The sequence below is a fragment of the Cydia fagiglandana genome, chromosome 10 (genome assembly GCF_963556715.1).
Source record: "Cydia fagiglandana chromosome 10, ilCydFagi1.1, whole genome shotgun sequence".
NCBI lineage: Eukaryota > Metazoa > Arthropoda > Insecta > Lepidoptera > Tortricidae > Cydia > Cydia fagiglandana.
Genome location: NC_085941.1, coordinates 13,453,019 through 13,467,933, shown reverse-complemented (window position 1 = coordinate 13,467,933; position 14,915 = coordinate 13,453,019). Strand labels below are relative to the sequence as shown.

Genomic DNA, 14,915 nt, shown 5'->3' with positions numbered 1-14,915 from the left:
GGTCATGCACGCAAAGGGACGTCAAGTTGTGTCAACCCTAATAATTGCTAGGAGCAATGCTGAGCCGAGCGGAGCCGAGTTTGGCCGCAGTCTGGAGTTATTGATATGCCAGTGTCATCCAGTGTTCACGAACTTGGTTATACATAAAGAAGCGTTTGACAATTATTTAGGTCACTTATTAATGAAAATAAAAGTCTATTAGCATGTTCAATTTATTATTTATGAAATGGTTATAGATAATTAAAGAAGCTTTGTAACAATTAATAGGCACAGCCTGCACAGGCTCCGAGCTGAAAATATTACGATTAAATATTAAGACAAGACTCCTTTTTCTTCAGACCATTCACTTTCAGTCGAAGATCTTCACTTCTTTTCATGAGCAATTTCAATTTCTCATCTAGCTCCATTTTTCCCCTGTAAGAATGGATATGACAAAATTTTATTATCTCAAAAACCCTCTACGCATCTAAAGTTTAGTATGGAAATTCCGGGAAAATTGTACCTACTCCTTTTTATTACTAGGTAGGTACCTATTGTATTACCTACCCTGGCGGTCTAGCATAAGATGCGTTCTCGCGCGCGAGTCCATACGTGCACTTCGCGCTTGACGTATGGAGTCGCGCGCGAGAACGCAACTCACGGCCTGGCCACGACATTGGTCTAAGGCGATCGGCGGCGGCGACCGGCGGTAAGTCGCAAAAACAATAACCCGGCGACGCATAATGCATGCCACGAGCCTTGTCGCTGAGCGGCAACGCGCGCGGCGTGCACCGGGCGACCGGCGGCGGCGGCGAGCGGGGAGGGGCGCGACTCGAACACTTGTATAGCGCCCTCCAGACTATGCGCGTGAATCGCGGGCGAAGCCGCGAACGCGAGTGTGGAGTCTAGTTCGCTGATATGCGAAATCGACTCCAGACTCGCGTTCGCGGCTTCGCGCCGCGATTCGCGCACGAGTGTGGAGCGGGCTTATCGGGCAGCGCAGGCGATGCCACGACTTTAGAGCGGCGCGACCGGCCTAGGCGGCGCGACGGATCGAGCGGGGCGATACGGAACAAAACATTTTGTTTTTTTTTCGAGCGACATGGAGACGGAAGGGTTTATTATTGAAATTTTAAATGTACTTTCGCGTATTTAAGTATGTTGTGACGTCTCCACACTTATTCTTGTGTAAGTACTCGTTTTTTTGGGTGCTTTATATATACAATTAAAAAAATACTAAACTAGATGTAAATAAATTTGTCGTCCTGTATTTAGCCCATGCACCCATTGACAAACAATGAAATATATTCTAGGCACTTGTGAAAAAAAAAACCATGATTTTAAATACGTCTACGTCCCAGCCGCTCCTAGTCGCTGCCGCCGCTACTGAAAGTACGTGGCATGCCTGGCGGTCGCTCGCGTTTTTCGCCCCGCCCGCCGCCCCGCCGATCGCCTTAGACCAATGTCGTGGCCAGGCCGTTATGCTGGACCGTCTGGTTTGCCGAAGTGAAACACAATAACCGAATTAACGATCCATAAAATTTGATTTGGTTGTAAGAAAGTACTTATACCTCCTCTAAATAAATATAGGCAAATACCAAAGCGTAGTTAGAACACGTTTACTTTATAATTTGTCTCAAAGAGTACCTATTTCTTTTCAATTATTGTGACTACCTTTATGTAGGTACGTAATAAGTTATAACACATACTACCTAATATGAATAAAAAAATAATGTTAAAATTAAACGAATATTTTCCAGGTGATTATGATATTCACGAACATAACAGATAGGTACTCGGCACTCGTACACGTGAAAATAAAAATGTATAGAGTAAGATGGTTGACACCGGATCACTCCATTTTCCAATGCCTGTAAATTCGAGTCGCGGCGGGGCGGTGCGTGGCCGTCCTGTATGATAATACTATTACTTATTCTGTGCCTAGGGTATCTTTTGTGCGAATATAGAAATATCTTGTGTTTTCTCAGAATTTGCTTGTGTTTTGCAGAATTAAATTACTGTGCACTACCTGTCCACTGTCAACCAACTTACCCAACCTATTATCTTCTACTTGACGGTCCACTGGATCAAAATAACAAAGGTAAATTGTTTCATTTAGAAACAAAAATATACCGATGTACCGTATAAAAGCAATAAAAACTTCTGAAGAGCAATTGATTATGTTTTTACAGGCTACTTACAATTCTTATTTTAAATGATAATAAACAAGCGAGAACGACCCTGTCCTGTCCTTTGTCCTACAACGCAATTTTCTTCTTTTCGCAAGAGAACCAGCTTTTAGTGACAGCTAATTGAAGTTACATTAAGTGATAACAAAGATCAATTAACTAGTGTAACGCAGCGTCTTACGTAGGCGAACAACGCGCGAACGCGGCGCGGTGCGGCGCGGCGCGGCGAGGAAGAAACAAAACGTTGATACGTATAGGTGTGTCCTACTCACACAGCGAAGCGGCGCGGCGCGGCGCGGCGAGGCGAGGAAGAAACAAAAGTTGATACGTATAGGTGTGTCCTACTCACACAGCGAAGCGGCGCGGCGCGGCGCGGTGAGGAAGAAACAAAACGTTGATACGTATAGGTGTGTCCTACTCACACAGCGAAGCGGCGCGGCGCGGCGGCCTTGTCCGGCTAGGGAGACACTCCCGACCGCCTTGGCCGCACACAGACACGGTTTATTAGAAAATTCGTATTTAAATTATGAGTAAACTATGTCTTTTAATGCAAGTAAGTGCAGCGTTCTTCGTTGTCTGAAATTTTGGTTTACTGGCATTTTGATTTGGCACCGCCTTCAAAAACTAAGTACACAATTAACTACCCCGGTGGTTATTAATTTGCTTATTATTAGGTATTAATTACGTTTTGGCAGAAATTGGCTTTACGACGGGATAGGGACTGGAAAAGGATAGGGGTGGGATCTGGGTATATAAATAGTACATTATTGTCGAGGCTCGGAAGTAGCTACTTGCAGGCTGAGGATTCGTTTTAAACGGACGACCTTGGGAGTCCGTTTAATTGAATCCGAAGCCAGCAAGTAGCCTTCCAGCCGAGTCATATATAGTGCTTTTCTCAAAAATGGTGCAAGAAACATAAATATCATAGAAACATTTTACAAAAGCAACGTTCTTACGTATATATTTTCACAGAGAAAAGCCCTTGCCGCCTTTTTATTTTTTTAATAAAAAAATAGAAGTGTATTTTTCTGCCGAAAATACGCCAACCTATTTGAGACAACTAAATAGTCGCGGTACTAATCATCTGTTTGGCTGTTTAATGGGCCTGTGCCTTCATTTGATATGGCCATTTGAACTTTTAAAAAGTTTGGAACTCGACAAATAATGGAATTTGTATGCAACATTGCAGTCCCAAAATCGAGACTGCAATGTTTTTAACTTTTTAAATTTTGACTGACCATAAACTCCGCGCTTCGCGACCTATTTTTTAGACGGCATAGTCGACTTTGCCGTCCATTTTTGAGAAAAAAATATTTTGTGCTTTTCAGCGGGTTGGGTTTTTGAAAGTACCTCAAAAGGAAAAACGGAACCCTTATAGGATCACTCGTGCGTCTGTCTGTCTGTCCGTCTGTCACAGCCTATTTTTTCGGAAACTACTGGACCAATTAAGTTGAAATTTGGTATACATATGTACATTAGTAACCTAAAGATAGACATGTTTTTAGGGTTCCGTACCCAAAGGGTAAAACGGGACCCTATTACTAAGACTTCGCTGTCCGTCCGTCCGTCCGTCTGTCCGTCTGTCTGTCACCAGGCTGTATCTCATGAACCGTGATAGCTAGACAGTTGAAATTTTCACAGATGATGTATTTCTGTTGCCGCTATAACAACAAATACTAAAAACAGAATTAAATAAAGATTTAAATGGGGCTCCCATACAACAAACGTGATTTTTGACCAAAGTTAAGCAACGTCGGGAGTGGTCAGTTCTTGGATGGGTGACCGCTTTTTTTTGCTTTTTTTTTGCATTATGGTACGGAACCCTTCGTGCGCGAGTCCGACTCGCACTTGCCCGGTTTTTATAATTTTAAAATACATAGGTTCGAAGTTATTTAAGAAAATAGCCAAATAATGACCATTCCCCCTCTTTATCTCCAAAACTACTATGTAGGTCTAAAATTTTGAAAAAAAATATACAAAATAGTTCTTTACCTATAGATGTCAGGAAAACGTATTAAAAATGTAAGTCAAGCGTGAGTCGGAATTATGTACGGAATCCTAGAAACGCGAGTCTGACTCGCACTTAAGGGGTCATCCATTAATTACATCACACGTTTAGGGGGAGGGAGGGGTTCAAGAAAATGTGACATGTTGTGACATGGGGGAGGGGGGAGACACAAACTTTGTGACGTCACTTTAACTTCATGAGTAACCGAAAATTTATTTAAATTATTTTATTCGCTGTACATTTAAATAAGTTTTTAAAACGAAAGTCGTTTTTATTCGTTTATTTTTCTTTCCTAAGCAATTTTGGGTTATAAAATTACTAATATTTATCGTCAAAAATATTTTGATAAAATATTAATAATACTTAGGTACTTACTTAATTCGATTTGGCGATTTCGTAGAAAAAAAGTGACGTCACACTAGGGGGGAGGGGTTTGCCAAATGTGACCAAATGTGACCAAGTGTGACAAGGAGGGGGGGAGGGGTCAAAAAACCTAGAAATTCGTGTGACGTAATTAATGGATGACCCCTAACCGGTTTTTTTAAAGAAATATATTAAGTTATTTTGCTTTTATGTTTGTTTATTTAAATTGATTTATTTATTTTTTTACTTTTTTATTTCGTTTTATTTATTTTTGTTTCATTATGACGATCGGTTGATCTTGCTGCACGCACGTAATATAGGGACGCACTCCCACTCCCACCCACTCGCACTCGCACTCCCACTCCCTCTCCCACTCTAAATCCCACTGAAACCCGCATCAAAAACACGAACAAACATACATACATACATTCAGGTCAAACTGAGTACCTCCTTTTTTTAAGGCGGTTAAAAACAAAAGTAGTTGCTCTTTTCTGTGAGCTGTAGACTTCGCAATTAGCTTAAAAAAATTAAAATAATTACAGCGAACTCAGAATAGTCGTAAGTGCCATAGACGCTACTGGAGTTAAGTCTTTTATGCCAATTTCCGCGAATTTGAATATTTTTTAGTTTTGTGCCTATAGAATACAGGAAAAACCTATAAAGAAATCAAACGGGAGTTGACTAATCAAATCAAAGCCGTAAATTCTATATACGTCACGCCTCTAGCCGCGTCATACTCGCGTCTAAAAATCAAATGGATTGATCGCGCCAGAACCGCGCCGCGCCGCGCCGCCGCCGCGCCGCTTCGCCATCGCGTTAAAATCGCTCACCTAGGACACTTCCATACGCAACAACGGTTTGTTGTTTCCGTGCCGCGTCTCGCCGCGCCGCCGCCGCGCCGCCCGACATTCGCGTGCAAATCGCGCCGCGCCGCGTTCGCAACGAGATCGCTTACGTAGGACACTTCTATGGGCATCAAAAGATTGATTTAGCTGCACCGCGCCGCACCGCGCCGCGCCGCGCCGCTTTCGCGCGTTGTTCGCCTACGTAAGACGTAGCGTAAGGCCTGAGTGGACGCTCGAAGCGGAGCGTTCGGCGGGGCATGCAGCGTTGCGTCGGGCTCACAAGTAGAATAGAATAGAATAGAATTGATTTATTCGTAAGCACAAACAATCGATACAATACATTATATACAAGAAAACACAAAATAAGTTTAAAGTGCCACGAAATGGCCCCATCTCAGCATGTTGCTGGCGATTTCCAGCGCTGATCTTCCGATGAGACCATCAAGTGAGAAGAATCACGGGAGGTAACTAGAACTACCATACAAGAAGAAAAAAGACATAGAAATAACATACAGTAAACAAATAGTTAAATAAGAAAAAAGTTACACAGCAAGAAGTTACAACATAACGACTATTTACAACTAAGATTATTTAATACATCGCATACGCAAACATACATAAAACAAGCATCGTGCTCACAATCGCTGTATCGATCCGGTCCGACCATACCTTGGCTGAGCATTACGGCTGCATATACTACTAGCGCCAAGTGATTTAAGCAGCGTGCACTAACCCCGGCTACACACGTAACGATAAATCGTAGCGATAAAACTGTGCAGTCCGAACTAAGCAGTTTTTTCTGCCATGTGTATGACAAATCGTTACGATAATCGACAACGGTTTGTCATACACACGGCAGAAAAAACTGCGCAGGTTTTATCGCAACGATTTATCGTTACGTATGTAGCCGGCATAAGGCCGCTCCTATACGTTTGCATTTGTTTAAAGTAGCTAACACACTACCGCACCGCACCAAGGTCATTGTGGGACGCACCCATAAGTAAAAGGGAGAAAGCGATATCTCTTTCTCCCTCTTACTTATGGGTGTGTCCCACAATGACCTTGGTGCGGTGCGATAGTGTGTTAGCTACTTAACATGCACGCCGCACGCCCCGCCCCGCTGCACGCTCAACTCGAGCGTCCACTCAGGCCTTACACTTAGACTTAGGACTTATAAAACACTTTCGGTACCTATAGGTAAACCTCGGTATAATCAAATAAGTAAGAAATATAAATAAGTATAGCAGTTTATCTGCTTGGTATTCTACAAGGACATCAGTGTCTTTATATTTTGAATACACATTATGTGTTTTCATAAGCGCTTTATAATGGAGGGGGAGGTAGCGGAGTCTGTAGGATTTCCTCAAGAGACAAACACACTTTAATAGGTTTTGTTAGTATTAGCGAGCATATGTATGTGTAACTCACAGTTTGTTTTAGTTCATAGACCAATTTTCAATAATATTTACCAGTTTTTTGTATTTTAAAGGAACGCACAGATTACCAGTTCGCCAGACGATATCAGCCTGTCAGTTGTTCGGAGCTGTCACTTTTTGCGTTTAACTGACAGGCTGATATCGTCCAGCAAACTGGTAATGTCAGACCGAGAAAAGTCTACAGCGATTTTTGAGTCGGACCAAGAAAAGTCTGTAGCGATTTTGATAGCCCACGAAGTGCAAGTGTCATTTATGCGTCATAATTTCATAGAAGTTTGGCGTTTAAAATAACACGTGCACTGCGTGGGCTATCAAATCCGCTGCAGACTTTTCATGGACTGACTCTAATAGCCCACGCAGTGCAAGTGTCATTTTAAACGTACAAAATTATGACGTATAAATAACACTTGCACTGCGTGGGCTATCAAAATCTCTAATCTGTGGGCCCCAAGTTAGGCTTTAAACTTACATGACGACAGGCAAGTTATCAGGAACCTCCGGTTTCATAGTTTCAAGTTTCTTCTGCAACTCGCCAACAATTTGTTGACGCCGTGTCGCTTCGCTCTCGAGCTCGAAGTTCGTTTTATTAACCTCTTCGAATTCCCGCGTCATCTGATCCTCGTCCTAGTCGACGACATTAAATAAATTAATTTGATTGAATTCATTGCAAGAGCAAAAACGCGCGCAGCCGTAACTCCGGGCGACCCTCGAAAGCCAGCTAGCTACGAGCAATAGAATTGCTGAAGATATTCTTATCTACGTGCGTGGCGTGAAGTGCAATATACAGATTCTATCCTATGCACCCCTGCCGGCCTTAGGACAACAACAACAATTAAATTATCCGGTTCCAAAGATACAAACAGTTGGACAGAAACAAAACTCGTTAGTGACACGTGATATAGTCGCACCAATAAAAGTCTGCAGCGGATTTGATAGCCCACGCAGTGTAAGTGTTATGTATACGTCATAATTTCATAGAAGTTTGACGTTTAAAAACTTTAAAATGGCCGGATAGGCCGGATACCAAATAGTAACCGGATCTCCGGTGCATCTCTAGTATCTACCTAGGTAATTATACCAACTCGTCTACGTGCATAATTACGATTTTGTAACAATTTTTACTTGTACCTAGGTACTACCGGCAGGAATACGTAGGTAGTTAAAATTGGATGAGATGTGTCTGGCACTTAAAAAAATAAAAATAACATGACAAACATCCTTATTATAAATACCTATTTATTTAGGAACAAGGAAAGTGGAAAGAGAATTTCCTCTCAATATGTATTTAATACTCGTATAATCATTACATTCTTTGTTCAAAGTAGCTATTATTAATGTAGGTTATTAACACACCACACGTGTATCAAATTGGGAATCATGTAAACATATTTACATTTTGAACCCAATGATAAACGTTACTCGATAGGAATGTCACTTCTGTTATTATTTATTTGTCATGTTATTTATCTTTCACTACTGTCAAGCAGAGCAGAGGAAGCAGTGGTGGCCTAGTGGATATGACGTCTGACTTTCAATCCGGAGGTCGCGGGTTCAAATCCTGGCTCGTACCAATGAGTTTTTCGGAACTTATGTACGAAATATCATTTGATATTTACCACTAGCTTTTCGGTGAAGGAAAACATCGTGAGGAAACCTGCATACATCTGCGAAGAAATTCAAAGGTGTATGTGAAGTCCCCAATCCGCATTGGGCTAGCGTGGGCACTATAGCCTAAGCCCTCTCGCGCATGAGAGGAGGCCTGTGCTCAGCAGTGGGACGTATATAGGCTGAAATGATGATGACTGTCAAATAATTGTTGCCGCGATATCGATGTATCATTGCCGAATGTTCAGTTAAACAATGAAAGCGACACGAAATCGATTAGGAAAATATTTGCTAGTTGTACAGTCAGCTCAATAGTAGAGTTAGTGGAGTATGAAACAACGCGCCAAATCCATCCAAATACACGTAGGTACTTATATAAATCTCGACAATTTGCTTTTAAGAGGATGATAGGGGAGTATCGATCCTCCATACAAACGTAATCCTCATTTCCCTTCCTGGATATTGACATTATTGAAAATACTTTTACACAATTTCATGTAGAATACGTTTGTATGAAAATTAAAAACTAGTTTCTAGGAGATCGTCCCCTTTTGTCTTAATTAAAGATATCTGCAACAACAGTAACAGTTTTAGGCCCATCTAATTAGATTTTTCCCAGGAATTAATTTTAAGAAAGCTAGAAATCATCTTAATACTTTCATTTAGTTCTAAATTAGTTCAAACCGAGTTTGCTCCATTCCAGGAATTGTGGAAAAAATGTTGCCTTTTCTAGTTTTTTGCTTGTAAGTAGTTCAAAAACGATACGTCCGACGGAAAATTTGCTCTAATCGTGATAAAAGTTGGCATCTGAGGATCCGAAAGATACCTTAATATGAGTTCGTAGTCAAAGATTGTAAATAATTGCCGCCACTTTGTGCTAGAATCCGAATTTTTCTTTTCACCAGTGTCTGATCCACAACAACCTTGCTGGGAAAATACTCATTCCTCAAAACAAAAACATTTTTAGATCTAATTGATTGGCCGATATTCTATATGTATATCAAGACATAAGCATCTCTTTTTCTTACGTTCATCATGAAAACTGCGAATGATTTGGATGTGGCTTACCTATTATGTATATTTATACCGTGTTAAATAGATATAGATATCACCAAGGTACTCATATGTATGAGTACTTGGGACTTATGTAAATGTATGGGTACTTGGGACTTCATAAGCACTTACGTAGAAACTCCGAGTCTGCCTAAATCGCTCTGCCTTATTTCCCAACGAGTCTTCGTAGGCGCGTCTGTAAAAGATATACATTTATGGAAATCATACGCATACTCTTGCGGGCGCAGCACGGTTCCATTTTTATCGACTATCACTATGCGCGTCCCTTTCGCACTAACATACTTGTTAGAACGTGACAGGCATGGTGACAAGCGATAAAAACGCGACCGTGCTACGCCGCTTGGAGTATATAATGATAACGATAATAATCCTATACAAAGTACAAACATTTATGGAAATACTTTATGCAGTGGAACCCGGAATAGAAACACGGTCGAAACGCGATGCTATAAAATGTTGACATGCCGTGTGCAACCTGCACAGTATACAAACAATTAAGTATAGCACATTCTATGACTCTTATCTTTACGCACTAACTCTATAACCTAGTTTCAGTCCCTGTCAGCTACCAACCATTATAAAACCACCGCGTTACTTCTTTACCAAACGCCTAAAATCTGTGATAAGTGGTAGACCTATATCCCCTCAGCTGTGGGAGATGAATATGGCCGCTCCCCCTCATCTGTGGCAGCCTAAGGGGTCTGCTCCACAGACAGGGTTTCTAGGTCCACGTGCAAGTGGAAAATTGCGATTTATTCCGTTTTTTACAATGATACAGTCTATAGTTTGTATTTTTTCTGCCCTTTATTTAATTATCTAACTGCTACTTAAAATTACGACCATTAAACTAACATAAAATAACTGTACAGTCGAATTCAAATTATAGGTACCGAAATGTATCTTTCATTTTCTATTGTAATAAAAAAATAAACAGTTTTTAGGCGTATCTGTTACTCTAATTATGTACATAATGTAATCATACACATCAAAAAAACATAAAATGTCAGGCTTATCAATTAAATACGTGATATTTACCATTTGAAAACTTTATTGAAATTATGTCTGCCCTAAAATGGCGCACGTAAATAAGTTTCTAATTACATGCATTGTGGAGTCCTACCACACCCTATGTAATAATTTTATACATAAATAAGAAATTTAAGTTGTAAACTATCTGTGGCCAAAGTAATAGTAATGCAGGTGCAGTAGTTATATGGTAAGAAATGTTTAAAAAATGCTTTTATTTATTCATGCACCATTGATAGCCCACAAAATGTTGAAAAATCACAGCAACCAGCAGCCTTAATCCAAAGAAATTCCGTTTCTCTGGGTATTAATGAAACAATATTTAATAATAAATAATCGCACTTGTTCTTATTAAACAAAAAACATCTAAAAACTTGATCTGAAAACAAGACAAATATAGACCAAATCACATCTATATGGTTTGATTAATATGGACATACCTAGACCGTAAGAGCAATAAAGGGATATTTCAGAATGTGTGAAGAGTAACACCTAAAATCTTAGTAGCAAACCCCACCACCATCATTATTATTATCATCATCATCATTATCATCATCACTGTCGCCTAGTACCCATATTAAAAGCCTTGCATAATTAATTTATATTAAATTTTTTATACTCGTCAATCTCAGTATAAAGAAAGACTTCATGGACCAAACTATAATCTTACAAATTAAATGTCCAGCCCTTGCTCTCACTCATTACAGATGCGCTGAGCTGTTATTATAGCCTATGTGGAAAAAGAAGTATCGTAGAATTAGTTAGTAAGTGGAATGTCCATGCTATGCAAACGTGCGTTAGTAACATGACAGCGCCGTCTGTGGCGACAGCCTGTCAGGTGCTCGTCCAGTCTGTTGCGACAGCCCGAGAGGTTATGTGCCGACCGTTATTTAGTTTGATAGCTATTATTCACTTTAAACAGATTTTAAACTAATTTCATTGTATTTAATATAATCTATATTAACTACCACATATTATGATTGTTTTGAGACATAGTAAAACTTACACAAATAATAAGAAACCGAGTAAGAAAATTTCGGCTATGACTTGGCATGTCATTTCTTCACACCTTTAGCACTTATATTATTCTAAAAACACACCCAAACATAATATTAACAAAAGTTTACTGATATTTCCTCAGCTTTTTAACGGTTTCACCATAAAAATCCACAATTTTACTATAAAAACACGTAACATCCTACTCGTCACAGTGGCTGTTTTTGACTGACGAAAGTTAACGACTTTTTCAACCGTTGAACATTCAAATGTTCGCTTGCTAGCTGTCTTGCTTCATTCACTCCACGATTAAATATGTCAGAGCGAGTTAAACATATGTTTCACTGATATTTTACCTTAAGTCTAGGCGCGAATTATGCGAACCTGGCAGGTTGAGCCACAGATAAACCGCCAATTTTATGACCGCCTGAAAGGCGCTCCCACAGTTGAGGGGATATAGTACCTACTGACGTAGGAGTTAGATAGTCTGTGCGTAGGTACCCATCGTCAGGTCGATTGTTCATAGTTAGTACTGAGTAATTCTGGTCATAATATTGTACCTGGATTTAATTCGGATCAACCCGTATATAGTTGGTCAAACAGATCTCGTCAGTAGAAAAAGGCGGCAGACTTGAAAAATGTAGGCGCGAAGGGATATCGTCTCATAGAAAATTTTAATTTCGTGCCTTTTTCTACTGACAAGATTTGCTTGACCATCTATACATAGGTACTGTCACATCAGTGCCCCTGTTTATCAAAAGCTTGTTACTTGTAATACAAGTGGAAGTTCCTTTCTAACAAAAGCTGTTAAAAAGGGACTTCCATTTGTATTACAAATTACAAGCATTTGATAAGCAGGGCACGGGCCGCGTAAGTTTACAATAGTGAGTCCGGCACAGAATGTCGCTCATCATCGGCTATTCTATTACGCCGCCTAAGTACCTTTTTTAACCGCCTTCAAAAAAAGGAGGTTCTCAGTTTGACCCGTATGTATGTATGTATGTATGTTTGTATACAGTCGATAATGTTGTTGATGTCGACGTAGATAATATTTCTAATACATAATTATTTTATTAAGAGGATACATGATACATTCGTGGATATTTTTTTAGGGTTCCGTACCCACCGGGTAAAAACGGGACCCCATTACTTAAGACTCCGCTGTCCGTCTGTCCGTCCGTATATCTGTCTGTCACCAGGCTGTATTTCATGAAGTGTGATAGCTAGGCAGTAAAAATTTTCACAGATGAAATACTAAAAACAGGATATGATATATATGTAAGTATAGGGCTCCCATACAACAAACGTGTTTTTTTGCCGTTTTTTGCTTAATGGTTCGCGCTTCGTGCGCGAGTCCAACTCGCACTTGCCCGGTTTCCATACAAACGTTCTTGACATTTTCCTTACTAGATTTTGGCCCTAGATGTCTATTTTTTTTATATGAGTTCAATATATTATTACCACTACCTGTGTCTGTTACATTTTACTTATTTGCATATTTTAGTTTTTCAAGTTCAAACAGCGCTAAAAACGGCCAAATAAATGGGCCGTAAACAGATGCCTAGCATACAAAATCGTCAACAATAAAGGCTTATCAAAACGGTCAGACACAGATAATTTATTTCTCATTCCGGTCCCAAAATTTCGTTACGATTGGTTAAGTTTTGGAGAAGGAAAAGGTCGTGAACAAAACCTCGATTTCTGAGTAGCAACGCGATGACGCCATTCCGGAATTTTCATTTTTGGCTGTAAACATGAACGCGTGGCATACTATTCGATCGTGTCGTATTATTTTTACAAAACGCCACTTTTGTTGACGCCATTAGTGGCGTTACTCGCGTCAAATCCAAAATGCAATTGAAATTATATTGCCATTTCTATGTCACCTTTCATTTGTGTCATTAACTCATTATTTAAGAGGTTGTTTTTAGTTAAGCACTGGGCGCCAGTTGATACCGTTTACTGTGCTGAGTACGAGTAGGTACAGCATCGCATGGTAAAACAGGAACATTTCTATACAGAGTATTGCGTTTAACATGGAACATAGGATGCATTACTTACATAATACTCTCGTCGGCACCTTGTTCATCCCTAATTAGCCGGATCCTGCTATCACGCGCCACTTGAAGAGCTTCTTCCAGCCCCACGCACTGCCGTGTGATATTGATCTACGTCTAAACATAAGATACGTTATAAGCTACCCACTCTCCTCTGCGCCTTCTTCCTCGCTCTGCCGCACCAAATCCTCCAGACCGGTGTCATAGATGCATAAAACATGAGCTACGTTACATGTTACTCTCATCGGCGCGTTCTTCGTCGCTGATTAAGTCGATTAGCCGGGCTCGGCTCTTGGTGCCGCCTGGAGGTCCTCTGCCAGCCCCATGCACTGGTGTCTGGTCTTGATCTACGTCTAAACATGAGATACGTTTACATGTTACCTACTCTCCTCCTGCGCCGCCTTCCTCCCACTCCCGCACCAAATCCTTCAGACCGGTGTCATAGCTGCGTTAAAACATGAGCTACTTTACATGTTACTCTCATCGGTGCGTTCTTCGTCGCTGATGAAGTCAATAGACCGGGATCGGCTCTCTGGTGCCGCCTGGAGGTCCTCTGCCAGCCCCACGCATTGGTGTCTGCTCATGATCTACGTCTAAACATGAGATACGTTTACATGTTACCTACTCTCCTCCTGCGCCGCCTTCCTCTCACTCCCGCACCAAATCCTTCAGACCGGTGTCATAGCTGCGTAAAAACATGAGCTACGTTACATGTTACTCTCATCGGCGCGTTCTTCTTCGCTGATTAAGTCGATCAGCCGGGCTCGGCTCTCTCGTGCCGCCTGCAGGGCCTCTGCCAGCCCCTCGCACTGGTGTTTCAGCTGCGTACGTTTCGCTGTTAGTCGAACTGTGAAAGAAAGTTTTAGGTTATTTAAGAGCCCATCAACGTGCACACTATTAGCGCCACTGCTAAATAATCGTGATTATTTAAATTTAATGAAAGATATTTAAAAAAGGGGGCCGCTAGGTACTGTATCTTGTATTAAGTATTTTTTGAATACATCAAACTAGTTTTTATGTTGCTGGATTCGTCAATCTATGCGTCCAAAGTCAAAACGGCCGTTTTTGTTTTGAGTTACATTCATAAAAATAGCCCTATTTTTCACTCAACGGATTTTATCTATATCTATATTTTCTACGAGAATTTGTGTTTTTACTGGGCAAAAGAGCCCAATTAAAACAATCTGCATCTGGGCAAGCAAGCAGAGCTTTCATGTAGAAGCTTAACAAAATAAAAATATACATTTCGCCATAATTACCTACAGAAAATCTCTTGCAATTCCACTTGACTTTCAAATCCACTTCAACATGATTTCATAAAAGGGAGAGTTACAATT

The 14,915-nt window shown here is 40.6% G+C and overlaps 1 protein-coding gene across 1 annotated transcript in view; it reads right to left on the bottom strand.

Annotated features, from left to right (window-relative positions):
* Window positions 1–299: 299 nt before the first annotated feature.
* LOC134668290 (uncharacterized) overlaps window positions 300–14,915 on the bottom strand; it is a 30,569-nt gene continuing 15,953 nt past the window's right edge. Inside the window, exons 3-6 of the mRNA XM_063525772.1 lie at window positions 14,290–14,425; window positions 9,611–9,674; window positions 7,290–7,444; window positions 300–414 (exon numbers count right to left, since the gene is read on the bottom strand). Of these exons, the coding sequence (XP_063381842.1) occupies window positions 306–414; window positions 7,290–7,444; window positions 9,611–9,674; window positions 14,290–14,425 (464 nt within the window). The 3' untranslated portion in view covers window positions 300–305. The remainder of the gene's footprint in view (window positions 415–7,289; window positions 7,445–9,610; window positions 9,675–14,289; window positions 14,426–14,915) is intronic.